General features: G+C 31.2%; 3 protein-coding genes across 5 annotated transcripts; 2 read left to right on the top strand and 1 right to left on the bottom strand.

Annotated features, from left to right (window-relative positions):
- Window positions 1-2774: 2774 nt before the first annotated feature.
- LOC108329749 (uncharacterized) lies at window positions 2775-7315 on the bottom strand. The gene is made up of 6 exons (XM_017564108.2): window positions 6937-7315; window positions 6692-6796; window positions 6482-6540; window positions 4455-6215; window positions 4021-4162; window positions 2775-3587 (listed from the first exon to the last, which is right to left on the bottom strand). The coding sequence occupies exons 2-6, from the start codon at window positions 6783-6785 to the stop codon at window positions 2911-2913; spliced, it is 2733 nt and encodes a 910-aa protein (XP_017419597.1). The 5' UTR covers window positions 6786-6796; window positions 6937-7315; the 3' UTR covers window positions 2775-2910.
- A 12823-nt stretch (window positions 7316-20138) lies between these two features.
- On the top strand, window positions 20139-23384 carry LOC108327127 (calmodulin-binding protein 60 B). The gene is made up of 8 exons (XM_017560865.1): window positions 20139-20308; window positions 20392-20467; window positions 20894-20946; window positions 21118-21611; window positions 21770-21930; window positions 22045-22245; window positions 22412-22580; window positions 22675-23384. Exons 1-8 carry the CDS (start codon window positions 20208-20210, stop codon window positions 23163-23165), a joined length of 1746 nt encoding a protein of 581 aa, XP_017416354.1. The 5' UTR covers window positions 20139-20207; the 3' UTR covers window positions 23166-23384.
- Window positions 23385-24543: 1159 nt separating this feature from the next.
- LOC108328160 (calmodulin-binding protein 60 G) lies at window positions 24544-27394 on the top strand. Of its 3 annotated transcripts, XM_017561978.2 has the most exons (9): window positions 24549-24719; window positions 24808-24944; window positions 25033-25063; window positions 25211-25257; window positions 25352-25851; window positions 25940-26094; window positions 26238-26444; window positions 26593-26755; window positions 26928-27394. In XM_017561978.2, exons 2-9 carry the CDS (start codon window positions 24835-24837, stop codon window positions 27194-27196), a joined length of 1482 nt encoding a protein of 493 aa, XP_017417467.1. In that variant the 5' UTR covers window positions 24549-24719; window positions 24808-24834; the 3' UTR covers window positions 27197-27394. The 3 variants fall into 3 exon arrangements, with proteins under 3 accessions (XP_017417468.1, XP_017417467.1, XP_017417466.1); XM_017561977.2 differs by having other exon boundaries at window positions 24549-24944; XM_017561979.2 differs by lacking the exon at window positions 26238-26444 and having other exon boundaries at window positions 24544-24944.
- The last annotated feature ends 143 nt before the right edge of the window (window positions 27395-27537 follow it).

The raw sequence follows: 27537 nt of genomic DNA, 5'->3' as shown, positions 1-27537 counted from the left end.
ATTAGAGATAAATACTTAATAGACAATTCAAACAAAGGTTTATATATTATTATGGATTTGTGATCCTAAGTTCATAAAACTCTCATAACTCAGAATAAACGTTATCACATAATACAACTCATTCAAACAAAACCATAAATCAACAAAATATACAAATTAATATTTATTTTGTATTTATTAAATTTTATGTACACTAAATACATATATTTAATTATTTTGGATTTTCAATATTTTTGAAAAAAATATGATTTTAAAATGAATACCAATTTCTATAAATATGTAAACTTTTTTAAGTATAGATTTGGACATCAATTCAATTATTTGTATTTAGTACAAAAATTCTATCTAATTCTTTTTATAGTAAATATAGATTTGAATTTAGTTTGAATCTAAATTAATTGACTAATGTAGTACCCCATGTCCGTCCTCTCCTCCTTTATCATTTCCTCAATTGACATGACGTATCTTTGATTAATTAATTGAAGTTGTTATGCTCATTATTTTGTATCACCTCCAAAGCCTCTTTGTTTTGTCACAAACATCATTATTACACTTCCTATCTCTAAAATCCGAACTTTGTTTGCTCCACATTTTCATTCTTCTATGTTTCAATCTAAAACAACCACCACCATCCTTTATCACCACATTTATTAGGAAAAAATGGTTGTATCCACACAATTAAACTAAGCTCTCACATTAGTTATTTTAATATAGAAATGATTTTTTTTATTTAGAACATTTAAAGTTTTCATATTGTTAAACCTCGAATAAGTGTGTTTACGGTTAGAGTTGTCAAAACGAGTAATTTGGTTCGACTCGGTCTGGTTCACCATGGGTTGGTCATTGAGTGAGCCAACTTAACCCGACTCACTTATTAGCGAGCCAAAAAATTTGAATCCGACCCGACCCACCACGGGTTGGTGGGTTAAACGAGTTGAGTCACTGACTCACTTAATTATAATTTTTTTTAAAAAAAAAGTTATAATTTTTTTAATTCAAATCTAAATAAATGTCACTCTAAAATGATGTTACAATTCAAAATAAAATAACAATATCATACAATCCAAACGTAATCCAAACACAAGCACAAAAGGCGAACAAATAAGTTTTTAATATTGATAATTTTTGTATCACTTGTTGATTTATAATATTAGAGTCTTGAATAGATAAATTTATAATATTTTTCTCTTTTGAAACATCTTTTTTTTATCCCATCTACAATATAATAAAAAAATGCTAACTAAAAATATTGAAACACAAAATAATAAATAATTAAATTAAATTAGATGGGTTCACCACAGTTTCAACCCGCATGAGCCGGGTTCTGAGTCAGCCGAGTTGAAAACTAACTCGCATAAAAAATTATATTTTTTTTAAACCTAATCCGGCTCAAACCCGTTATACGTCGGGTTGACTTAAGGGTTACAACTCATTTTCACAGTACTACAGTGCATAATTAGTACTACAGTGCATAATTAGTAATGCTTAAAACATCTCTTCGTTAATTTCTCATTCAAAACTTTGTTTTTCAAAAAGAATGAATTTATAATCAATATTACATCATTTACTTTAGTCCTACAATGTATTAAATAATTTATTTAACTTGAAACAATATTTGTAACAACTAAATAACAATAATAGCAATGACGATAGTAATAATAATTACAGCAGTTTATTGCCAATAGTATTTTTCCATTTTGCAAGTGAAGGCGCAATATGAAACTGCAAGTAACAAGGATGTGATATAAGTAGAAACAAAGAAATAATGTAGAAACCACGTGGTATGTTGTTATATCCTTTACATGTAATTATTGCATACGAGGCTCGTTAAAATGATAGATCATTGTAGAATGAAACTTATACCATATACCAAAAAATGTGGATTCTCTATTTCCCATCCTCCTACTCCTCTCAATGCAAACATCAAAGTGTACAAGACCAGCTCGCTTTAACCACAGAGAAACCATGTGCCAAGTGCTCCAATTGGTCCATTTATGATGTCATTTTCGATCAAAATGAAATCTTAGCCTTTATATATGCTTAATAATGTTTGAGGCCAGTGAGCCATGGCCCATTTGGAAACATGATATGTTGGTTGGTTAGTCCTTGTTTGATTTTGTCTTTTTCTTGCTTTGGCAGTGACAAGGCAGCATGTATAAGTTATAAAGACTAGAAGTTTGTTCACACCATTCACAATAGGTGTGAAGGAGTGTACACAAAATAAACCAGTCAGAGGAAATTATTAGGTTGATTTGATGTTGCCCAACTAATTCAGATATTTTCATCCATATAATAAGTATATGGGAGAATACAGCCACAACCTTGAGGCCTAGCAACAGACTACGGTCACAATAACAAGTTGATAGAAACAAGACCAATTCAATTCTTAAGTGACTGGAACAAAAGTTGACAAACCAGAACCTAGTTGCTCATATGAGAGATGCAACTAGTGCTAGAACATATTTTGTTCTCTGTACTCATTCATTTATTAATGTTTAGAGTTCATCCATGAATATCATCACATATTCACACTTTTTACCATTGATTTATAACTCACTAACCCTACTTTATTTCCATGCACCGATTGTATTTCTATATTCTCAAACCCGTGTTTTTGTGTCAAATACTGACATCTGTACTGTACCGTAAAGGATTGAGACTCGCAAAGTGACGAGGGAACTCAAATTAACTTCAACATGAAAATTTTCTAATGCAATGACTATACTCACCATTCAAGTACGGGAATAAAAGGTTCTAAAAATATTACTGTCAAATAGAAAAAAACTGAAGAGAATTTGATTGAATGATATTCTACGGACGCTTTGGCGTTACCTTTCAAGAATTTTAATTACACCAATGCTTTTTGTCATACTCATAATATGTATAGCACACACAGAAATCATCAAGGGGTTAGACTGGTAACAAATCTGAAACTAATTCATTAATCAAATAAGCTAGTATGTCCCCCTCAACCTCTAAACCCTCTTCAAATGCTTCAACATCAAAGTCAAGCCATTTCCCACATCCGGAGCTCATGTCCTTTGTGACAAGCTCATCCACCATTACCTCTTCCATGCTTCTAAAATTCAGCATCTCCTTGTACAGTTCCTCTGCCATCCACTTCTTCCTCTGAACTGCCATCATCCATCCAGGCCACACTTTGCACGTTCCAATGAAAGCTTGCTTACATCTTAACTCCAGGAACTCGCTCACACAATCAAATATAGCCTTCCTTTCAAGTTTAGAGTACTCTTCTCCGTAGTTTTCTGTTCTACTATTCTGATTCTCCAACAGTTCAAATAAATTTGGCATAATGACTGCACTAGTTTGACCCATGGCAAATTCTTCTGCCATAAACTTTGCATTACCAAGAATATCCTGTACATATTCAAGTTCTGTGTTACTTGATCTTTTAAAATCAACTGAACTAGATATCCCACTCATTTGTTTGACGGTCATATTTCCATCCCCCGATATGGAAGGGCTTTGCTCTGGTCCCTTCACCTCACTTTCAAGTGATACAGATTCGCTTATCTGGGAAAAACTAGATGCTTCTTCGTCTTGCATTGAAGAATAGATTGTGCTGGCTGAAAAGAGAAAAGGGAGAAACTGATGGCCCTTACAACTTTACAGATAAGTCCCTTTATAGTGAGGGAATGCAACGAATTGTAACTTCTATAACCCATTATTGATGAATGAAAAATATTTAAGTTGTAATATACGTGTTCAGCTAAAATATATTTGACATTTTGTTTTGAATAAATAATAGAAGACTACAAAAGTATGCCAAACAATCCAGTTTTGAAGAATAACTTAACACCATCTGCAAAGAATGTTCTACAGCTAATACCTTCTCCACAAAAAAACCAACAATGCCTCAAATTTCTTTGAGAGCATGGTGCAATTTCTTACCAAATAAGTAAAAGAGACAGATTGTGAGATTTTGTTTTTACTTTTATTTTTATAGTTCGAAACAAATTTGGTTCATCGGCAGTGAAAAGATAAAGATTAAAACATTACCGTAAGCGCTGTCTTCACTATCCAAGTAACTTTCGCTGACAAGAGTTTCAGACCCCGCAACAAAAGTTGAGCGACAACAAACTATATCATTTCCACTTTCACTATTGCTGCTACAGCTAGGATCTTGATTTACTTCAGAATTCTGCACAAGTGATTGAATACGAAGATAATCAAAGAGACTCTTCTCAGACTAAATATTATTGCAAATTGCAGATAATCTAATTTGTAGAAGCAGATACTATAAATTACGTGAGAACCATCTCAAACAAATCACCGGAAAATTTTAATATGCATTCCAAACATTTTATTTCCCAACCTCAACATATTCTCTTCACTAATTGATGGCAGGAAGAAAGCAAGATGCTCTATCAATAATTAACACTTGAACTGAAAATCATAATAGATGAAGCTGAAAACATAACGAGTTGAGATACCTGAAGTTGCTGATTCATGCTAAGCACGGGATCATCACTTGGACGAGAGTCAAGAATGCTGTCCAGTTTATCACTAAACAGGTCAGAGAAAAGGCTTCTGTCTTGTTCCTTAGGCATGGTGCTTGCTGCACTGGGAAAGTTGTCTTGCACACTAGATCCCAAACCAGAAGAACTTCCCTCTGCGGCCAAGGTACATTGAGGTAAGTTAATTCTGGATGTCAATTCTTGTAACTTTTTGTCCAACAGGATACTTAGAGCATCACTGTCTATCATATGTTTTCCTTGTGGAGATAATGACAGTTTTTTGGGATGAAAATTATCACTATGCGCAAGAGAGTTTACATCAATTCTATTTCTAGTTCCGTTGACTTGCTCGGTGGAGGAAGATGACTCAGGCATACTTCTCCTCAAGGGAGATGTGAATGTAAATGAAATAACATCCTTGCTTTCTTTCATGTTAAATGCATCCTGACCAAAACTTCCATCAGTCGTAAAATTGCATTTGATGGACTTACTTCCAAAATTATTTACTGCATTATCAGGACCTCCAGCCTCATGAACATCACTGCTGATATATTTTGTCTTTCTCGAAGTACTTACTGATTTGGATCGTGGAAACTCCTTTTGGATGTCAGTTGCCCTGATGCTTGACCTTCTAGGATGAACATTGGCATTTGTAGCACCCTTGTTTGTTGTCTTCCTTATTCCAAAAGTTTCTGAAGGTGAAGCTCGTGTTGTTGGCTTATTGGAATCTAATTTTGAAGTTGATTTACCCTTGGCAGTCATGCTATTTTGTTTTTGATTATTCTGCCCAAGCACATTGCCATTCCGACTTGAGCAAGGTCTCTGCTGCATGGCTTTTTGCGTACTTGGTTTCTGGCTCCTTAAATGCTGATTTGACTTCATTCCATTCTTCTCTTTCTCTCTCATGCATTTCATGTCACCATTTGAAATCAATGTATCTCTACTATGAGCGTTGTTTTTGGCGTGGATTGCAAGTGAAACTGGTTTTCCTTTACTGGCTAAATGGCAAGGACTATTTTTTTCTGAACCTCTTGAACCCTTGAATGCTGAAGTGCATTTGGATAAATTACTACTCCTCTCGCTAAGCTTGCCATTTGCAGGATAGGTTTTGCTCATATTCGCAGGTTTTCCAGTCACTGATGTATATTGTGCTGCTTCCAATCTCTCTTTCAAATTGAGAATTCTCAAGGGAACGGAAGAAGACCCAGCAGATATTCTATTCCTCAAATACGGCTGAGGGCTCGCCTCAATTATCTTAGCCGCTGCCTCCATTACATGAGCAGCATTTTTTGGTGGCAGAAAACCAGGACTCTTGATAGGAGACAGCAGTTTATTATGAGTAACTGGAATGGACTTAGCTGACTTTGGAGGTAACATTTCAGTTTGAAATCTCTTTATTGGAAGGTTTTCCACTTTTCTAGCCCTTGACTCTATGGCACCCAATTGAGACTTTTCCAGCTTAAGCAGTGTATTTATGTAGTCTGCAGGGAAAAACTCATCCACTGAACGAAGAGCACCTTCATTATAGTCAGAGACTCCATGAGATGTAGAGCCGTAAAGTGATGTGCAGGAGGGCTCAGTGACAGCCGAAGCTGGCAACGAATCCAAACCCATGAGTCTCGCTACTAACCCAGGACCTTTACTCCCACATCCTTCATCACTACAAATTGAGAGGGTACTGTCAAAATCACAACTTTGAATGTTACTTGGACTTGCTCCAATTTCATCCACCTTTATCTGAAACAATTGCAAATAAAACCAAAAAATAAATTAACATCAAAATACATAAAAGTCCTGTTTAGATTATTTTTTTCATAAGTACTAGCATGAGTAAAAAACAAGCTAATAAAACTTACGACAAAAGCCTAATTTATTTTTCCTACTTATTTTCTTCTCCTAATAAGTATGTATAGAGAAATTTATCAAAAAAAAAAAAATACTAAGTGTAAAAAAAATAAAACAAATAACAAGCACAGTACAAAAAGAGGGGAAAAAATTCACACCCTAGTGAGCTGCGACTTGTGTAAGTTCTCCACATTTCCCTTCCCTTGCTTTGAAATCTCTACATTGTTGTAACAGAAACATTTAGAATAGGCACGCGAGAGAGAGAGAGAGAGAGAGAGACAAAAGCATTGAAGAAAAAGATTCACTGTTGAATCAACAAGTGTACATGGCATGTAAACAATGAAAACAAAAATGAACATTAATAATACCTGGATCGCTCCAAACCAGCTTCTTTCGAGATTTGGAGTTCCAATCAAACAAGCTTAGGAAGCTTCCCTTGGAACGCCTTTTCTCCATCTCCATTTCTCGTTTTCCTATCTCAGGCAAAATACAACAACATCAACCCATTTCCAGAGTTAGGTTCCTTCAACTCTAGAACCCAAATTTGTAGCCCCAAAATCAATAAACATTTTGAATGAAACTAGCAATAGAAAACAGTTAATCGAAATCTTACCTAGCTTCAGTAGCCCATTTTTAAAATCAAAGAGCTCCCTGTTGCACGAGAATCAGAAAACACAATTGCCTTGAAAATAACAACTTGTTCAGTTATTTTCAGAGACCCGTCATCCAATGCATATACTTTTCGTTGTTAATGGAACAATTTGTGAAAAGGGGCAACCCTTAGTTGCGATGCCTCAGTATTCCACCGAGAAACAAATTAGAGCGTCGAAGGAAAAGAAGATCTGGGAGTTGGGTGTGGGAGTGAGAGTGAGAATGAGAGTGAAATACAAGAAAAGTAGGAGAAAATGAAAAATCTGCGATTCTGGAGAGAAAGAGAAGGCTGTCTCTGTTGTGGTATGTCACTTTGGTCTTGGCCGAGGGGTCAAATTAAAAACAAACAAATAATGGAGGGATAAAAAAAGGTTTTGCCTCGCTTTTTATCCAACCGAATAATACCTATTTCTTACTGAAATTTTTACTTTTTTTTTTCAATTATGTTTTCTTCGTACATGAAATTCTATGCTCAATAATCACAGTTCATGTTAAATATTTATTTATTCAAATAAAAATTACTTCATTAATTTGTAACACCTTTAAATGTAATTTTATATTATGTTTATACCTTATTATCTTTTAACTTTTATTTTTCATTTTTATCACATCGTTATGTTAGAATTCTTTACTTGTTACAAAAGATATATATTACCATTCCTTACTTATCGCTTTTATGCTTAAAAATCCTTAACACGTTGTAACTTTCATTAAAAAATGGTTTTTCAACATATATAATGTACGTTATAATATGAATTCATTTATATATTATTTTATTAAATAAAATGTTTTAAATGAGATTTTAATGAAAAAAATATGGTATCCTAATTTTTAATAAGTTGTTAAACAATGCTTTCATTACTTCCCCTCTCAATAAGTTCCCCGTTTAAACATGTGGAAATGTATGGTCTCAATGTTCCAATGCTAAAATGTCATAAAAGAAATTAATGTTTGAATGTGTGTACTTGGTAAATATTTTGTTGAAAAAACAAATTATTGATTTTAATATTTAATGTATTTCCTTAGGACTTTTAATATTTATTGTGATTGGTGAATTAGAGCTGTTAGATTGTAAACGGTAATGTTTTATTTTTCTCGCTTTTTTTGTTCTTTTACTTATTGAGACTATTTATTAATTAATTAATTTTTATTTTATTAGTTTATTTATCGTATTATTAGATCTAACTAATTATTAAAAAAATAGTTTGTTTCATATTGACTAAATTTTTAACATTAACGTGAACGGAATGAGTGCATGATCGAACATACTAAACAAAAATTAGTGAAAGAAAAAACTAACCACGTATAAGTGTATGTATGGTAATTATAGTTATTATTATTATTAAGAATAACATATTGATTTACCGTCTTATAAATATTATAATATTTATTTTAATTATTAAACTGTTTATACTGTTTATTTTGATTTGAAATATTATTTGATATAAAAGAAACAAAAAAAAATAGACTAGTGTTCAAAATCAACTAAAAAACATAAAAATATATCTAAGAAACCTTGAGAAATAAACTCCTATTATGTTATATTATTTTTCAATGATATATGTACGAAAACTCATAAACTTATCAAATGTTTTAATAATTTTAACAAAATGCTTCTACTTTAATAACTTTTGTTTATCAAAGACATCCCATTTAACTTTCATCTAATTTTATACAAAATAACCTTAGAAACTAATTTAACTTTCTTTTTAAATAATAATTTTGTAAAGTGGTTGCAAAAAATAATATAGCATTGAGGGGCTTTAATGTATTCTTATTGCACATTAATGATTTCGTAAATCTTAGATTAGATTCGAATTCATATTTAATTTCCGTTGACTACTATGTGTCATACTTCTTTAAGTCATTTAATCAGTTGAAAATGATCATTGAATGATAACCAGTTTGATAATCTGAAATTATTGTTATGTTATTATATTCTTATATTTCAATAATCTTCACTTAGTTTATATAATATTTATATATTATGATGTAAAAGTAGAATATCATATACTGTGTACTTATTAAAGTGAACAAAATGTATTATATTTTTATTTTTTTTTAAATTTAATTGAACACTTAGGTCCTGTTCTTTTGAGTGGATTTGAGAGGATGGATTTGAGAGGATTTGAAAATAATTTTTTTTGTCGTTTATTTGAGTGAATTTGGAGGTAAATGAGAGTGATTTTAGAAATAAAATTTGTGAGAATTAGTATAAAATTGTATTGACATGACAAATTAAAAAAAATTATTTCCAAATTCACTTTTATTTACCTTCAAATTCACTCAAATAAACGACAAAAAAAATTATCTTCAAATCCTCTCAAATCCCCTCAAATTCATCCTCTCAAATCCACTCAAAAGAACATGGCCTTAAGAAACATAAAGGGGAGAATGTGTGAGGGTAAGATAGGGTTTGGAAATTCTATAGAGCAACAATGAATGTTAGTATTGTCCTTTCCAATTAATGAATGGAGAATCATTCTGTATTTGGTTGAATTTAACACTAATTCAGTTAAATGAAACTGAAAAGCAGATACGTATTTTTAAAGTTGGACAAAACTTTTATTAGACGTAATTAATGTTGACCTCCGATTAAATTAATTAGAGTATGACGCCAACTCGCTTTTAAAGTTTAACACGTGACTATTGAATAGGGTTTTTTCTTATATATAATTAATGTGTATAAATGTTATGATTTTTAAAAAATGCAAGTAAATTTAAATGATAGGTGTGGTTATTCAATTTCTTCAAACAAAAATGAAAGATGAATACTTTTTTTTTTATAAAAAAATTATTTTAGAGAGATTTTGGTGTGGTTAAAGTTATGAATTTTTTTGAATATGATAAAATTATTAAGACAATTATTATATTTTTAAAATAATTTTAAGTAAAACTAATGATTGAAACACTGGTTATAGTAAAATTTATAAATACTTTTTGGAATTTAAAAAAATTTTAAAAATAATTTTATACAATTTTTAACATCTTTTAAACCTTTAAATAATTATAAAATATGATATATTTTTGGGACAATTTTTAATTATGATAAAATATAAAAAATAAGAGAGAATTTTGTAGCGGTTCTTATCTAATAAAGTATTATTTTTATTTTGTTGTTTTTCTAATAACATACCAATGGTTGAACTTTTTTTGTTTTTATGTGAGTAATTGTGACAATTATTTTAACGTCAGAATCTTTACTGTGTGATGGTTTTTAATGGCTAAAACCTGTAATTTTAATCTTTACAAATGTCAAATTTTTTTAGTTAGTTAATCATAATTATCTTACTTTCAACACTAATTATTGTTTATTTAACGTTTATTTTTTATTTATTTATATTTTGTTCAATAAGAAACTATCTAACTTGCTCACAATATTGTTGAGTTATTTGATTTTATTATGATTTTTTTTTCTCATATTCAAGAAATACTGAATAAATATATTTTTTATTTATAATATAACTTGAGTAAAGATCAAATATATAATTCTGATTAAGAAAATATTATGTATTACATTGGTTAATACCAAAATTGATGTAATCTCAACACTTATAAATGAAGTGACTTGCTACATTATTCCCAGGAAGGAACTAATGCAACATGAGTTTTTGAAAAGTTGACTTTCCAAATCAACATGAATGTTACATCGGTTACCTATACATAATATGTATTGATTTTTTTTCCTCATTTAATTCGCATAAAAATATATTGGCATAGGTTGTTATTTAAAATCGTTATAATATTTACACAATTTATACTACTTAACAATGTAACATGTGTTTTACTTTTGACATCATTGTTATCTACATAGACATAACTACCAATATAGTAAAGTATACATATTAAAATTATTATTATGACATGAAACTTGTCATGTGTTAGATACGTAATTCGTATTACATAGAATATGATACCAACGAAAACACAAATAATATTAAAAACTTTGTTGAATACGAGACTTCTTTAATGTAAATACACTAATTTCTAAAATATTTAACTACAATTATATTTTATTTAACATCAACGACTATTTTTGTGATTCGTATTTTAGTAACAAGAGTTTCCTACCAGCTCTAAACAATTATCAGGTTTACATATTTTGGGCTCCTATTTGTTGGTATTTATAATACAATGCACCTCTTAATCAATTATTCTATATATGCTCTTATACTTTTGTTTGATAGTATTTGATGAGAAGTAATTTGGAAAAATAGTAGCACTTCAAACACTCATCTTGAACAAAAAATTGTTTGGAAGAACATTATAACTTGGAATGATTTACATGAGCAAAATATTTTAAGTTTAATAGATTCGGAGGTCCTTATATTTGTGGGTTCGTTTCAATTGGGTCCTCCAATTTTGAAAGTGATCAATTTGGTCCATAATTTAACAAAATTGAGTCAATAATACCCTTTCCGTTAAATGTAATGGATGGCGTTAACTTTTTAAACATGTGGCATGTTGAGGCATCCTTTTATTTGCAGGTTGCACAGTTTTATTTGAAGGATGCTTCAACATACCACATGTTTAAAAAATTAATGTCGTCCATTGCATTTAACGGAAAGGGTATTATTGACTCAATTTTGTTAAATTAGGGACCAAATTAATCACTTTCAAAATTAGAGGACCCAATTGAAACGAACCCACAGAATCTCCGAACATATTAAACCAATATTTTAATATCATAGACAAAAAGGTAACGATCATTAATAACTTTACTTCTGACATACATGCCGGAGTTGCTACAGCTATTGTGTAGGTGATGATGATAAGGAAAATGTTTAATTTTGTGGGTTTAGATGACTTCCACGCTGTCCTATTTAATGCAGATGACCGTACAATCAATCTAAGACATGTAAAGAGGGAAATTATTATTATAATGATTAGGTTTATATGCCAGTATTTAGTTTAGTACAGTAGTTTGTACTGTATAAAGACTGAAAGGTGTATCTAATCTATATTGGTTAGACCGGTTGAGCTTATATGTCTGATATATATCCATTCTTTTATTATGAATTAAACCTATAATCCATAACACAATATACATTATGACATATGTTAGTAAAAATATTTTTGTATTGAGTAAAAAATATTAATATAAGCTATAGTTATACAAATATATGTAGTTAAATTTTATGAAAATAGGTGACATGTGTGGGGCATATATAAGTTCAAATAGGCCTATAACTATGTAACGTAGAATTAAGGTAGAAAATGATCTCTCTGCAAATCAAAGACCCGACAATAATTAGACCTAGAGACATCTCATTCCTAGCATATTCCGAAAGTGTAGAATGATTTGTATATTTGGTGGCGCTAACAAGTCCCAATGTTATGTGAAGCAATAATTGTATCATCAGCAAATGCTACTCATAGAAAGGATAATAATAATATCCACAACCTAAAATTTGACCTATGATTCGTAAAGAAGCTCTGCAACAACCTAAGAGAGCTGTCATTGCCAATAATGTTATATAAGTAGAATCCGGAGATTTTAATAACTTTTAAATTTTTTAAAAATCAAAATCAGTTTTTAGTTTTAAATTTGTAGTCTTATTTTAGTTTTAATTTTTTTTAAAAGGTCATGCAGCATAAAGGCAACTAAAATAAAAAAGAGGAAGAAAGATTTACCCAGCAGAAGGTAAGAAAACATACGCCTACAGATTTTCTAACTTAAAACTCCATAGGAATTTCCATAGAAAGAAAGATAAAATGATTTTAGATTAATTTTAAAATAATTTCCTTGACGTGGTAGATTGATCTTCTACTTCTTCTTTTTTCATCATTTAATCTATAGTATAAGCAAATAGATGATTATTTTATTTTATCGTAAAATAATAAATTTATAATACATTATAAACTTTAATGTTTAACTATTAACTAATTAAACCGTTACAACATATACTTTTACACTTAATTAAGGCATTTTAGAAGAAAAACAAATTAAGAATTTAATAAAATTTAATCCAACTAACTTATTCAATTTATACTAGTTAAAACATATGCACTGGGTATCAAACATATAATTATACTTAATTGGGAATTATTTGATCTTAAAGAATATCTTCTATATTTAGTATAGTCTAGTCATTAATAATTTTATTATTTTTAGATAATAGTAGATAGAATTTCATACTTTTTATACAAAAAAAATGAAATTATAATAATAAAAATAAATATAGATAATTTTACAAATTTAATAATCTTGATCTAATATATGTTAAAGGTTAATTTTTTTTTGAAAATGTAAAGATTCTAAACAAACAAATTTGTTTTTAGTCCTTAAATTTATAATTAATCTTTATTTCAAATATATATATATATATATATATATATATATATATATATATATATATTATCCTAAAACTTTAAAAATGAATGAGACATTCTAACTCAGTTAATTTTTTTAGGTTTATTAAATCGTGATCCAAACTGATATTTTTGAATTGGAACATGTCCAATGGTGTAAATAACTCAAACAATACACTAAAAAAATTAAAGTTTGAATATCAAAAGGTATACAAGTTTAAGATTGAAAACAATCACAATTTAATGTAAAAATTTATGAACTATAAATATATTTAATCTTCAAATCATATTTAAATGGGATCGTCATGATATGTTTTTAATTATACATTTTTTTTTAAACATACCAACTCCATGAATTGATCCATCCTATATCTGTTTTTGAAAATTAGACAAAGTCAACCTCATTTTGTCTATATTTAACCTAATAGTCACCATTCGTCATCAATTTGTTGCTATTCCATAAATTAACCTATCCTAAAATGAATAAAGTTTTATATGCAATCCCTTTCCCTTAAAGTAACCAATAATAAAGAATACAAAAAGAAAACTCATTTTATCACTAATAAAAGCTAATCAACATAACTTACTCTAATTAATCAGTTATCAGGATGAAGGATCAACACAAAATTTAACTTTGAAGAGTATACTACACACCGAATTGTTTGCCTTTTGATTTGTGGGCTGGGGTCTAAATTTCATTCCTTTCAAGAAAAGAAAATTACTTATGAGATATTTAATCACTATATACAAAATTATAATGATAAATATGAGATGAGATAATCAGCTATAACCAAGGAAAAGTTAAAAACGACAAAATAGATAGAGCCCATCATTTTTATAACAATGCAGACAATACACAAAGTGAGCAATCCCTGCATGCGTGCATGAATGAATTAATGCATTTGAAGAACTAGAGATTGGATACGATTTTGATGCATTTGATCTTGAACCAGCGAAGCCCTTTCTTGAAAGAATGTTTGATTTTGCCTTCGGTGGCGTAAAGCTTGTATTTAGCCACTCTTCGCTTTCTCTTCCTTTCGGCCTCATTCCACCACCACGAGCTTTTTGACTTGCTCACCGCCATATTCTCGCCATTACATTCTCGAGGTGGTTCATGAAAATATGAAGACGTCATTTTGTTGTTCTTCACGCTATTCCTATTCACATCGTGTAGATAAGAACTAGAATGAGCGTAATGACTCTGAAGCCCATCCATCGCTTTCTTCTCCCTGTTCAATGCTTTTCAATTTCCTCTTTTCTCTCTCAGAGAGAGCAAAAGAGGAAATTGAAATTGAAAAAGCTTTGAGAATGTGTTACATATATATAGGAGAATATTCAGTATAAAATGGGATCAGGTTTAAAGGTAGAAACATCTTCCTAGCCTGGAATGAGTGTGAAAAGGAACACAAAACTAATGATTATTGTCACCATGCTAATGCAATGCATGCTTTATTTTCCTTTTCAACCGACTTAACTGTAACACGCATCGCCACTAAATTTTCATCTTAATTTAACCTTCCCTCCACTAATTATAGATGTATAATATAACCCCTACACAAATGACGTATTTTCCAATCTTTTTTTAAAATATTAATGTTTTCATTAAAATTCCGAGTTTGCACCGAGAAACCTAAATTAGTATGATAGTGAGTCCAATTTATCTTATTTTTTTAATAGATCAAACGTGAAAGAATGTGCATGTTTGTCATCCTTATTCATATTTTGAACCCAAAGTCCAAACCAAAGCTTAGAAGATATAGAAGAAAGAAGGAAACAAAACACTATAAAAAATAATTAAATAACAGTAAAATTTAGAAACAAGAAATAATTTGTCATTATATTAATTAAATCAAGATAAATAGTGGCATTACTTACTTAATGATGTATTGCACTGCAAGAAAAACGTTGCACTCATTTCATTTTTAACCTTCAACATTTCTTCTATTTCTTTAAGTATAAGGTGTCAAATTGAACTCCATGTGAGTGAGGTGAGTGATCCCAGGTTGTTGACTTTATATTAGTCTGTACGTAAGTTCTTTAAGGAAAAATTTACTAAAAAATCAAGCTTCTGATCACAACATGAGTTTGCGATAAGTTTAATTGTCACACTTATCTTATTCCTTCATAATTTTATAGTTTTTTATTGCTTCAAAATTAATTATTTCAGAACTCTTTTTTTCCAAACTAACTATATTTATAATAGCTAAGTATTGTAACTATATGGAATGCACTGAGAGAACTTTATATCAGTTTTGCTTTATTAAACGAGCATCAATAAAGCTTGTTATGAATTGAGCCCACCCATTTAAATCTGAAACCGCAGAAAGAGGCTGTGTACGCACTGGCGTGGAGCAAGTAGGCGACGACGTATGCAGATATGATTTTGGTGAGAGTTTGTGTGAGTGAGATTTTTGATTGTTAGAAGAATATTTTCTGTATCGATTATAATTTTAATAAATATAAAAAAGGTTTTATAATTTATTAAAAAATTATCACATAATCATTTTTTATATAGATTTTTTTACTAATGATGATTATTCTAATTTTGCACTGTCATTTTCATCTATAATACAAAATGCAAATAAACAATTACTTTAATTCATTGAATTAGTGTACACCAAAACTATACTAGTCAGATATGTAATTAAGAGTTTGAAATCTAAAATGCCAATTTTAGATCATATGTGGAAGGATGTTTTCATTTCACTCCTATTAGGTAAATTGAATAGCCTTTGAGGTGTATATACAAAACCTTTTTTATTTCTTTCTCTTCCTTAATTATGTTCATCACTTCACAACATTTCAACTTTGCGTGCCGCTTAATTTGAAAACTTAATCCTCTGTTGCTATCCCATATTCCCAGACTCCCAGTCTTACTGCTACCTATACTTTGAATACTGCACGAATCGTTCCAACACCTATCATAAATCCATTCCCCTTAATCATCCCAATGTCCTCATTCATTTAACAAACATCAACAATTTGGAAAACACGGCCACTAATTCAAACAACAGATTTCTCCGAATTATTAGATCCAGACATTGAATGACCAGCAGAATGAACAGAGTACCCAGTATTTAATAATACAAGGTCATGGAATTATGGTCACATCTACTCTCTCTTCGCGTTGCGTCCAAGCTTAACCTTTTTGGGTTCACATAATTTAACTTTGACTTCGTAAACATGAGACGCTGACGCATTTAAGCTCACGTTTCTTAATCCAGAATTAGCACAAGTCCATCCCGACACATGCTTCATTATTCCATGTGAGTGATTCATCTTTCACGTCTTCAACCACGACCAAACTTTATTAGAGCATGACAAGGTTGTTGGGTAATTTTGTCGATTCCAACATTTTCAAATCTATGATTATGTTTCTAGAAAACTGTTATCAGCTAATAATTGTGATGGAAACTGTTTCTTAAAACATAAAAAATAGTTCATATAGCTTGCAAACTGTTTTCAATTGTTACAAGTGTTACAAATTTTCCTTAAACTTAATTCAATTCTATAAAATCAACTAATAATTTATCTTTATTTATATTATAAAATTATTTGATCTATAATAAAATAGTTTTTTCCTTTTAGTTCAACTATCATTTAGCATTCTCTAGAAGCGATAGATTTCAAAATTCTACCTCAAGTATTAAAAAAAGTAGTTTAATCTTTACACGAAAATCTGAAACTACAATCAAACTGATTTGATGTCTACTTTATGAGTTTATCTTGTATATTGATCATTTTAGTGTAAAACTATTTTTAAACTTTTGAACGTGTACTAATTTAGTTCAAATTTTTAATATATTGAAATGATAGTATTTAACTTAGTTCAGTTTTACATTTCAATAGTTTAATTCAGTTATTTGTAATTGTATTTTCAGTTTAATAGTTTAATCCAATTTTCTCTTCCACTCTAAAAAATAATCACAAAATTGAATCAAATAATAAAAATAAATTAAAGTTATATTTATTTTTAGATTAATTTTATTCTCTAATTTAAATTTTAAATTTTAAAATAAAACATAAACTTGTTATATATTTAAATATAATGATATATGTTTTGTTTAATTGAAGTATAACTGATATATTTATATTTAAAAGATTTTTATCGTTTAGTTATATTTTTTTAATAATATATTTATATTTATATTTAATAATATATTTATCACAATATTTAAATTGAATAGTTTATTATTGTAAAAAAAAAATCACTTTAAGAAGTGTCGTTGAAATAATGGATTATCACCTATAATAATCAATTATTAACACAATTAAAATGTAAAAAAAAATTCAGTTTGAAAAATGCTGCTAGAATAATCAACTGTTGTATAATTAATTATTCACAAAGGTTGTGACTTAACTATTCATATTTTTAACCTAATTCGAAATAACTTCTATAATTGAAAATTAGAATTCTCTTTACATGTAGCAAAAGTTAGACCAGTTAGAATTGAAAAATTCTTTGTGAAAAGTTTTAAAACCTAGTGTGGGTAGACCATGTAAATTTTACTAAATGTGATTTTACAGTGATAGGGTATTGTTGTTGTTAGGTAATATTGACCATCTTTTTGTGTGATTCAAGGATATGTTCATTTTTGGTGGATTTCAAGAAAGTCTTTTTTCATCTTTTGTGTGACTTAAGAGAGACGTCTTCATCTTTTGTAAAACTCAAATAAAATTATATTTTGTGGATTTCAAGAGAAATGTTTTTCATGTCGTTACTTCAAGATAGATACTTTCTTTACTAAATTGTTCTTACTTCTATTTGTAATATTCAATTTAGTTTAATATTTGGTTAATGTCTCTTTGAAGAAAGATTATTAACTGAACATAAGATTTTTTAATCTGAACCAATATAAAATATCTTGTACAATTTTTTTATTTCCATACTTTATTTATTTATATGTTGATATTATAAAAAAAAAAATTTTATTGTACCTATAATATTAAAAAGAGGAATTTTTTTTAAAGGCGTAAACTTTTATTAAGAACCATTCATCCATTTGTTAGCTTTTGTCCAATGTAAATATTTCGTTGTGTAAGAATCCTAAGATTCTTGAAATAAGAGTTAGGGTGGTGGGTAAATAAATTAAGAAGACTCAAAGATATTTTTTTAAATAAAATATTTGCTTACTTGTTCAAAGTTTAAGTTCGTTGAAAAAATTCAACACTAAAGAATTATAAACAAGTCCATATAATAAATCATGACACAACTTTCAATAAAAAAAAACTAAAGATACTAAATTTATGATTCTTAAATATTAAATTTTAGATTGTGAAAAGAAGAGAGTTTTCACTTGTTTTTTACTAAGTTCACAGCCCGCTAATGTTTTTACTATTTATAATATTTTATACAATAAATTTAATATGTGGGGAAGAAAAGACTTATTAAAAGTTGTCAATCAATTCCTCAAAGATTTTATACACTATTTTTTCTATTATTTCATATTATATTTTGCTATTTTACGGTACAATATATATATATATATATATTTTTTTTTTTTCTTGATGGCTAAAAAGTTATCGATTATTGTACAAAATTAATTTATGATAAAAAAACGTGTTTCCTAAATAGGAAAGGTCCTGTGTGGAGCATAGTATTTTCTTGGAAACTAGTTATGGCCTTGCCTTTCTGCATACGGTGAGTTGGAGATGTAGTTAGGTTTTGCAAGACTCTTACTACAATGTTGACAATATCAACTAAACACAATTTAAATAAAAATTAAATACCTTTAAGATGTACAACTTCATCTTCCTACTCGTTGCTTAGAATAGAAGCACCCAATTTTCATATAAGGGAAGACTGAAATTCAAAATTTCTCAACATGTGTATTGGTGATTCATACCAAAGCCAAATTTAAATTGAAATGAGTCTGTTTTACTAGAATTCAATTTTTCATCACTTGCCTTAATAATTCACTTCCAACTTTTACTCTCATTTTTTCTTAATTATAAGAAGAGTAGTGTGCACATAATCTTTTTACAATAAAATATTATATTATGTTATTCTCATTCAATTTGACAACGGACAGCCCAGTATATAAATCAATTTTCACTTAATTAGTTAATCAAATACTAATTAAAAATCAGTTTAAGTGATGGTTTGTAAACGCGTTCGGAAAAACTTCTCTTACAAGCGTGTCTGAAGATAGGAGGGAAAATATTTTTTTTTTGCATATTTTTGTTGTTAGTTGAACATTCTTCGGTGGGAACGATCCAAAATAAGGATGAACATAACGAATTTTAGTCTTTTAGTAAACTTCTCAACTTTTCAACTTCCCAACTTTCCAATTTCATCCTCACTTGGGGTGTATCAGCACAGTTGTAACTTGTAACACGCGGCAACCTAGTACTTTTCTTGGATTTCATGGGATCTTGTAAGATACATGGTATCAAAAAATGATTTAGTTTTAAAGTACCAGTCAATTATAAACTCTTTTTTGGTTGTAACTAAATTACGGTATAAATTTGTTTTACATTAAGACTGCATGTCATTGTTAAACTCAAAAAGTTTCAATAATATTAATAAGTAAGATGAATGAACAAAATGTTGAAAATCTTAATATCTGTTTTAGTTAAGAACAATCTATGTCTTAATTAATAAAATGTCGGTTCGATCAGCAGTTTATAAGTTGAAGATAACTATATTATATGGTTTGCATTCAACTGTTTTTGTTATTATAGTAATTGTTGGCACTTTCTGGGAATTTTTGGAGCAAATGCGAGATTGACTTTTTGGGATTAACGTGTCCTTTTAGATCACTGCAGTTCAAGAAGCATCCTTCCTCCTTCCGTGGGTATTATAAATACAGGCTTGGGTTGAATCAATACACTAGTTCTTAACTACCGCTCAGTTTAGTTTTATACCATTCAGAGTACTTCTGAGAACGTTGAATTGTTCTTTTGCTTGAAACATTTTGGATGGTATCAAAAAGGAAATCTTTTGAGAGGCAACGCAGTGGCAAAGTTCCAATTCAGGACCATAAACGGAGCTATGTTGATACCAAACAAGCGCCAATCAGGTGCTTATTTGTTATTAGTATACTTTGTCGTTTTGGCCTTTTGGGCTGTGAGGTCTAAGTTTGAGTTTCTGCTCATTATGCAGTGCCCTGAGAAATGTGATCAACGCACTGTGGCTGAATGACCACTCATCCTATTTAGAAACTTTTGTGCGAAGAGTGGTAAGGAATGACTGAGTCTTTTATCTTGGGGTGTGATGTTGAGAAAATTTTTTGTTTTGTTTTGTTTATTTCAGCTAGTTTTGGCTTTTCAAAGTACCCATCACTTCACCAGCACCGGTTCTAATGTACCTAGTATTCCAAATCCACCCTCAATGTTCCCCAGGTCTCTCTGCAATTGCTTAGTGCTCATATTTGTGATTCTCACATTGTTTCCAAGTTGTGTGCTTTACTATTTGATTCTGAAAGGAAAGGACAGCATTGGTGATTAGCCACCAGATTATTTGTGTCTCTAAAATTTGCCACTTCTTTTGTCTCTGTTGCTCTTGTACTCTCATCGCGTGTTTCCGACTTTCAAGTGTCCATTATCATTAATCTAATCTGTTTTGAAGCGAAAATCTGGTTGATTCATTTGTCTTCCCCAAACAGGTAAGGGAGGAGTTGGAAAAAAAAATCCAGGACCAGGCTCATCTATTTCCAAGGTTAGTTCATCATGTTCAGATTCTGTGTTAACAATGAACAACTGTTGTTTTCATTTCCTAATGTTTTGAAGCGAAAATCTGGTTGATTCATTTGTCTTCCTATGTTTACTGTCCTCCATTTATTGATTAATTCTTTCTGTTTACTATTTTTGTTTTTCGAATTTGTTGCAGAAAAAAGGTTAATGAGGCTGGAATATCCGGAGCCAAACGCTTTAAGTTGTGCTTTCTTAATAAGTTACCTAAGACAATCTATACTCGGTCTAATATAAAAGCAGAAGACGAATCAGTTCTTCAAATTGCTTTATTTGATGTTAGAACGAAGTCTGTAGTAGAGGAGGGTCCCCTTTCCTCGCTAAAGATAGAGATCTGTGTTCTGAATGGTGAGTTCGGATCTGATGGCAGTGAGGAGTGGACAGAAGAGGAGTTCAAGTCCAATATCTCACGTGAAAGAGAAGGTAGAGAGCCCCTTTTGATTGGAGAGAGGTTTATTACTCTTAAAAATGGAGCTGCTTGTATCACTAAAATTGCCATATCTGATAACTCGAGATGGCAAAGAAGCAGAAGGTTCAGGATTGGAGTTAAATGTGTGCCACCAACTTCCATTGGAGAAAAGATTCAGGAGGGTAGAAGTGAGCCTGTTATTGTTAAAGATAACAGGGGAGAGTGTGAGTCTTATTACTTCATTTCTATTTCTCACTGTCTGTTTCCAACTTAGGACATCATTATTGTTTCCATTAAACTTGGATGGTTCATGGATTCTGTTTTTCGATATAATTTGTCTTTCAGTATAACTCAAAACTGACATGTAATCTGGTGATTTAAGGCTACAAGAAACACTTCCCTCCATTCTTGGATGACGAATTATGGCGTTTGAAGAAAATTGCCAAGGAAGGAAGAATCCAGAAGCAATTTTCTTTACATGGAATTCACACCGTGAAGGATCTCTTGCGGCAGTACATAACCAACGAAAAATCACTGTATAAAGTAAGTAAAACTTAGTTTCTTTTACTTTTTCTCTTAACTTATGGTGCCCTTCATATAAATGTATCCATGCTTAACACGAGTATATTCATTGAATCTTTTCCTCTGTCGTGGTAGATGCTTGACCTTCCAAAGAAGTCATGGTTAGCGATCACTGACCATGCCAATACCTGTGTGATCGATGATTACAAGCTTTACGGCTATCACTCACAAGAACCGGAAATAGGCCTGCTATTCAATTCCGTCTACATCCTCGTGGGAGTGACATTTGATTGGCAAAATTATTATTCACCGGATATTCTCACTCCCCATGATAAGGTATGGATTCGTAACCTGTTCGTAATTGGTTGTGGAATAGATTTTCAAGAAACAGTTCTAGTCACATCTTTGGTTTCTTTAAAATAATGATTCCTGTCTTGTCATTGTAATTATATCATACGGTACCCGTGGGTCAAAAGTGATGAGGTTCCTTCTTCCTTGGCAGCATTGGGTGGAAATAGTGAAGCAGCAAGCTTACAAAAATGTCAACAATTTGAAAATGATTGATGAAACTAAATTGAACAGTTTAAACCTAGACGCATGTCTAAGAAAAGCAAGACAATCCGACACTCCAGATCAATGTCTGCAACACATGGATATCTCAACTGCACAAGGTATATGTAATGTAATGGCATAACTTTTGGGCATTTCATTGTTATATAGATCTTTGTCCACTTTTATATAGTCGTTTAACCATGTCTTGTGCAGGTCAAGCAGAAACATTCCCAGGTTGTAGTCAACCATCTATCTCTACTTCATATACTGATGAAGGAATGCATGACGGCCAAATTTATGCCGATCCACAGCCAGGCACGAGAGAAATGCCGCTTAACGGTTATGTGTTGGATGAATTTTCCTCTGAGATGTACAATGACGAGGATGGTTGTCACTTTGACGGATCGTGTTTACCATTCCCTGAAGGTGGATATTCGATAGAGAATGAAAGGTCAGATGTTGAATTCATATATGGTTGTCCTCCTTGGGCAACATGGGAACCAAAAAGTGGTATTTTCTTTGGTTCTTGCGATGGAGAAGAATGTAGCCGTTATTCTACTTTCACAAATTCTGCTGTGGACATATCAAGTAATGGCAAATCCAAAGCAGCGTGGTGTAAGATTGGTTTTGTTCTGAAATGGGTCATATCAGTAAAAAGGCACGCAACTGCCAAAAAGAATGCTCAGCTGTTTTGCCATAACTAATTCGACTCTGTTTTATGTATAGGATATTAGTTTCTGAATGCCTTTGTTTTTCTGCAAGTTTAGCTTCTTTAATTTCTACTGCACTAAAGAAATGTGTAAGACGGGTTCCTCATCTACATCTGTGCTGGATTGTTTAGGTACAATTGTTGTTGTTGTTTCTAATATCAAGTTTTTTACTTTAAGATTCGTGATCAATTCAAATTTATTCTGTTCAAAGCAGATACTGTACCAAATTTATAGACCCAATTCATATGTAATTTTGTATCTTTTTCTATTTTATTATATGTAAAAAGATTTATTTTTGTGATTAGTATGTTATCCTTAAAAAAAAAAGGTACAACCTAGTGACTTTGTTATATCATTCCTTCTCCATATCTTTTTAGTTAAACATTTCCTTTTCTTCTATCAAGTCAATCCATTTTTGCAACCTGAATATACTTTCACTCACTAATCTCAATCAAAATCTCACATATACACATTCTCTATGTATCACAATAATAATACAAGTAATCACAACTAAAATGATTTATAATATGAGGAGATGTAAGATTACTTTTTCTACTTATTTGTTGAAAAATACTCAGTTTAAACAGAACATAATGACGTGTAAACATAGTAATTCCTATGAAAATAACTTTTCTTCTCTTGTATAGAGCACTCATTAAATGTTGAAGGAGAATATCAAGATTGAGAACAACTAAATCACTTAAATTAAAATATGTTTTGCTTGAACGGGTTCAATTAATGTACCCTATGAAATAGTTTTATGTTTGATGAACAAGTAGGGTAAGCCGAGTAATGAGAAAATTTAATGTTTTGGTTGCTTTACGTACTTTCATTATTGTTGGTTATGATAGTCATTGTTGTGTACTCACATAACGAATAGTTTAGCTAATTACAAATCAACCCTTGTTACATTAAACTCACTAATACATTCGTATAACTATAAATTCAACTTAAAACTCTTTTAGATGCACCTTCAGTAGTAATAAAATGAAAAAGTAAGCTATTAATTACATCACTTAGAATTAAACTTATTAAATATTTTTTATTTAAATAATATATATATATATATATATATATATATATATATATATATATTTAAATACTAATCACGTAATCTACTTTTGCACATCTACACGTATATGATTGCTTTAACAACATACTTCCGTTTTTCAGAAAAAAAAAATAAAAATTACAACAGTAGCTGAATATGTCTGAGATGTGTGATACAAACCTTTATATGATATTTAAGGCTAAATAAAATAAAGAAATGAATAAAAACAACAGGAAATAATATAAAAAATGAAAATAACAAAATATTGTTTGTACCTCCCAACAAGTATAGAAGAAAAAAAGTTGAACACGAAATGATGAAATTGCAAATGTTTTTCTATGTATTTTCACCAAAAATACCAACGCAGACGCGGTTTTTGTTTAATGCAGCGCGGTTATCTAATCTTAAGTGATCTGAAGGAAGAAAAGTCCGCGTGGAGGATTAGCACCAGTCTTCTTGTACCACTCAGTGAACAACCCTTATAGAAGTGAAGTGAGGTTTGTTTGTTGTATATAGTTAGAGTCGCAGTTATAGACAGTTGCTGGTTTTTTTGTTGTTGTGAACAAAGATTCGTTTGGTTGGTAGCGAGTGTTTGAAGCTTGTGAAGGGAAAATGGCACCAAAAAGAACCTTTGACGAGGAGGATCATCACAATAACGACGACACCCATCTTCAAACTGTTGCTAAAAGAAGACGGGACGAGACCATCAATCATTCGCTTCTGTCAGTGTTTGTTTCCATGTCTGTTAACTCTCTTCGTTCCAAGCACCTTCTTCTAAACTTTTCCTTTCTTTTTGTGGTTATTGTGCAGTGCCGCTTTGGAACCTGTTCTTCGCAAATTGGTAAGCATACAATAAGCTTCTATTCGTTATTGACTCAAGTACACTAGAAATTTAAAAACTGTGTAATTTGTGTCGTTAACCTTCCTATCACAAAGAACCAACCAGGCTTTTTATATTAACTCTATGTTGTTCTATTCCCCTAACTAGATGGAGGAGTTGATTCCTCCTATGCTAGAGCGTCACGTGTCTCCGTGGTTTGTTTCTCTTGTCACATATTTTTTCTTTCTCCATGGACACTCTATTTTTCTACACATAAACTGATTGTGATTAATTTTGTTTCCAATTTAGTTGTCGATTTTGCCATAACCATCAGGGTGGCAGTTCTGGAGGAAGAGCTTACCAATTGTGCTTCGTCAATGAATTGCCTAAAGTAATTTTCACCATGGCCAATCTCACAGCTGAGGACGGTGGTTCACTTGAAATTGAGCTGCGGGATGCTGCATCGCAGCAACGCCTTGACACAGAGGAATTTTCCAGCATGAAGGCTCAGATCTATGTGCTGGATGGTGCTTTTGAAAGTCAGGACTGGACTGCAGAGGAATTTGATGGCAACATTGTGAAACCAAGAGAGGGGAAGGCACCATTACTCAGAGGACACACGGTTATTAAAATTGAAAAAGGGGTTGGTTTTATCGATAAGAAGAGGCTTAAGATTACTGATAATTCTTGCACCACAAGAAGCAAAACGTTTCGGTTGGGAGTTAAAATCGTGGGATCTAACTCCCATGGAGTAGGAATCAGGGAAGCCATAAGCGAACCCTTCAGGGTCAAAGATAAACGTGGAGAGTGTAAGTCCTTTACCATAATCATTTTCATATTTTCCGGTAAATAATGTTTTAAATATTTTAATTTTCGATGTGTATTTGATTATTTCAGTGGCCAGGAAATCCGAGCGTCCAGCCTTGAACGATGAAGTATGGCGTCTGAGGAACATTGGAAAAGCGGGTGAGCTTCGCAAGCAGCTTTCAAAGAATAAAATAAAGACTGTGAAGGATCTTTTGCGGCGGGACACAATCGGTTTATTACGGGAGGTAAATAAAACTTTTTAAACATTCTTACGTGTGGACAAATGATTATGTACTTTGGTTCTTTCTTGATGATGCGCTTAACTTGATAGTGTAGTAGTTAGTACTGACATGTATGTCTCCATCTGATATTCACATGTGGAAAGTAGAAATTCGGCAAGATTAATACATGGGACAAAATCATTGAACATGCTAAAGAATGTGAACTAGATGAATCTGAGCGCTACTTGTATACGTATCGTGCCATGGAACCAGAGAAATCTGTTTCCCTTGTCTTTAATTGCATCTATGAGCTTGTGGAGGTCATTATTAACGGCCAACATCGTTCTCTGAAATCTCTGAATTCGGAGGAGGAGGTTTGTAATTTTATATCCTATTCTATGTGTTGGTTCCATTGGCTTGTACAACTTTCTGGAATGAACTTTACTGCCTTATTCAGATTCTTAACTTTAACGATTCATATACCTCTTATTGGAACTGATCAAGATGCATTGTAACTGCCAGCGTTTTGTGGGAAGAATGAAGGAGGAAGCATACTCAAATCTGGAGCATCTGGAGCCAATTGCTGCCACACCAACGACACATGACATAGTGTCGAAGTTAGCAGGTACACAGGCGGTGTCATACAGTGCTCCATATCAAGGTCTGCAACTGCCTGATCACCAAGGTATTGTATCTGTCTTCTCTTTTCTTTTTTATGTCACTCAAAAATAAGAATTTTGTAGGGAAATGTTGACTATTTATACATGTTCTGTCTTAGCCTTGAAATTTTGGTTTAGTATGATTGGTAAGTGGTGATCATTATTGACTCATTCTATGCTTATCCTATGAATGTGCAGGTCAATTGGAAACATCAACATCAATCGTAGATAGCTGGCCGGCGTTCTACGACGTATTTGAAACTTACTTTATTCCTAACCCTGACCAGTGGGAGCAACCAAATTTTTTCCCCTTACTATGTGGTGACAATGGAGCATCATGTAGCCAAGACAGCCCTTCCTTTTTGCCCAACACTGCTGAGTATATGGCAAGCAAAAGGAAAGCCAAGACGGTTTGGCAGAAAGTCAGAAATGCTTTCGAACTCCTCATACATCCGCATAGGGCTTAAAGGAAGAACCAATTTTCTTTTTGCGGTCAGAATTGGATTGAATTCGTTTTTCTTTTGATTGCTTCTTCAATTGCGTTTTCCCAAGTCAATTTCTGTACTTCGTTAATCAACTATTAATTTATAAATGTCGTGCCAATTTGTGACATTAGACAAAATGACAGCAGACAAAATGACATGACAAAATGTTTTTTAACGATATCGCTGCATTTTTTGGAATGTTCTCAGTTAAGACTGCTTTCCATTGAGGAGGTTTGAATCTTTTATAATATTCTAAACATATATTACAAATTACATACATAGTTTTATTTTATTTTTATCCTCGTAATCCTCTTATTTGCCTG

This window comes from Vigna angularis, chromosome 2 (genome assembly GCF_016808095.1).
Source record: "Vigna angularis cultivar LongXiaoDou No.4 chromosome 2, ASM1680809v1, whole genome shotgun sequence".
NCBI lineage: Eukaryota > Viridiplantae > Streptophyta > Magnoliopsida > Fabales > Fabaceae > Vigna > Vigna angularis.
The sequence above is the reverse complement of the archived record's forward strand: the minus strand, read 5'-3'. Positions and strand labels throughout refer to the sequence as shown.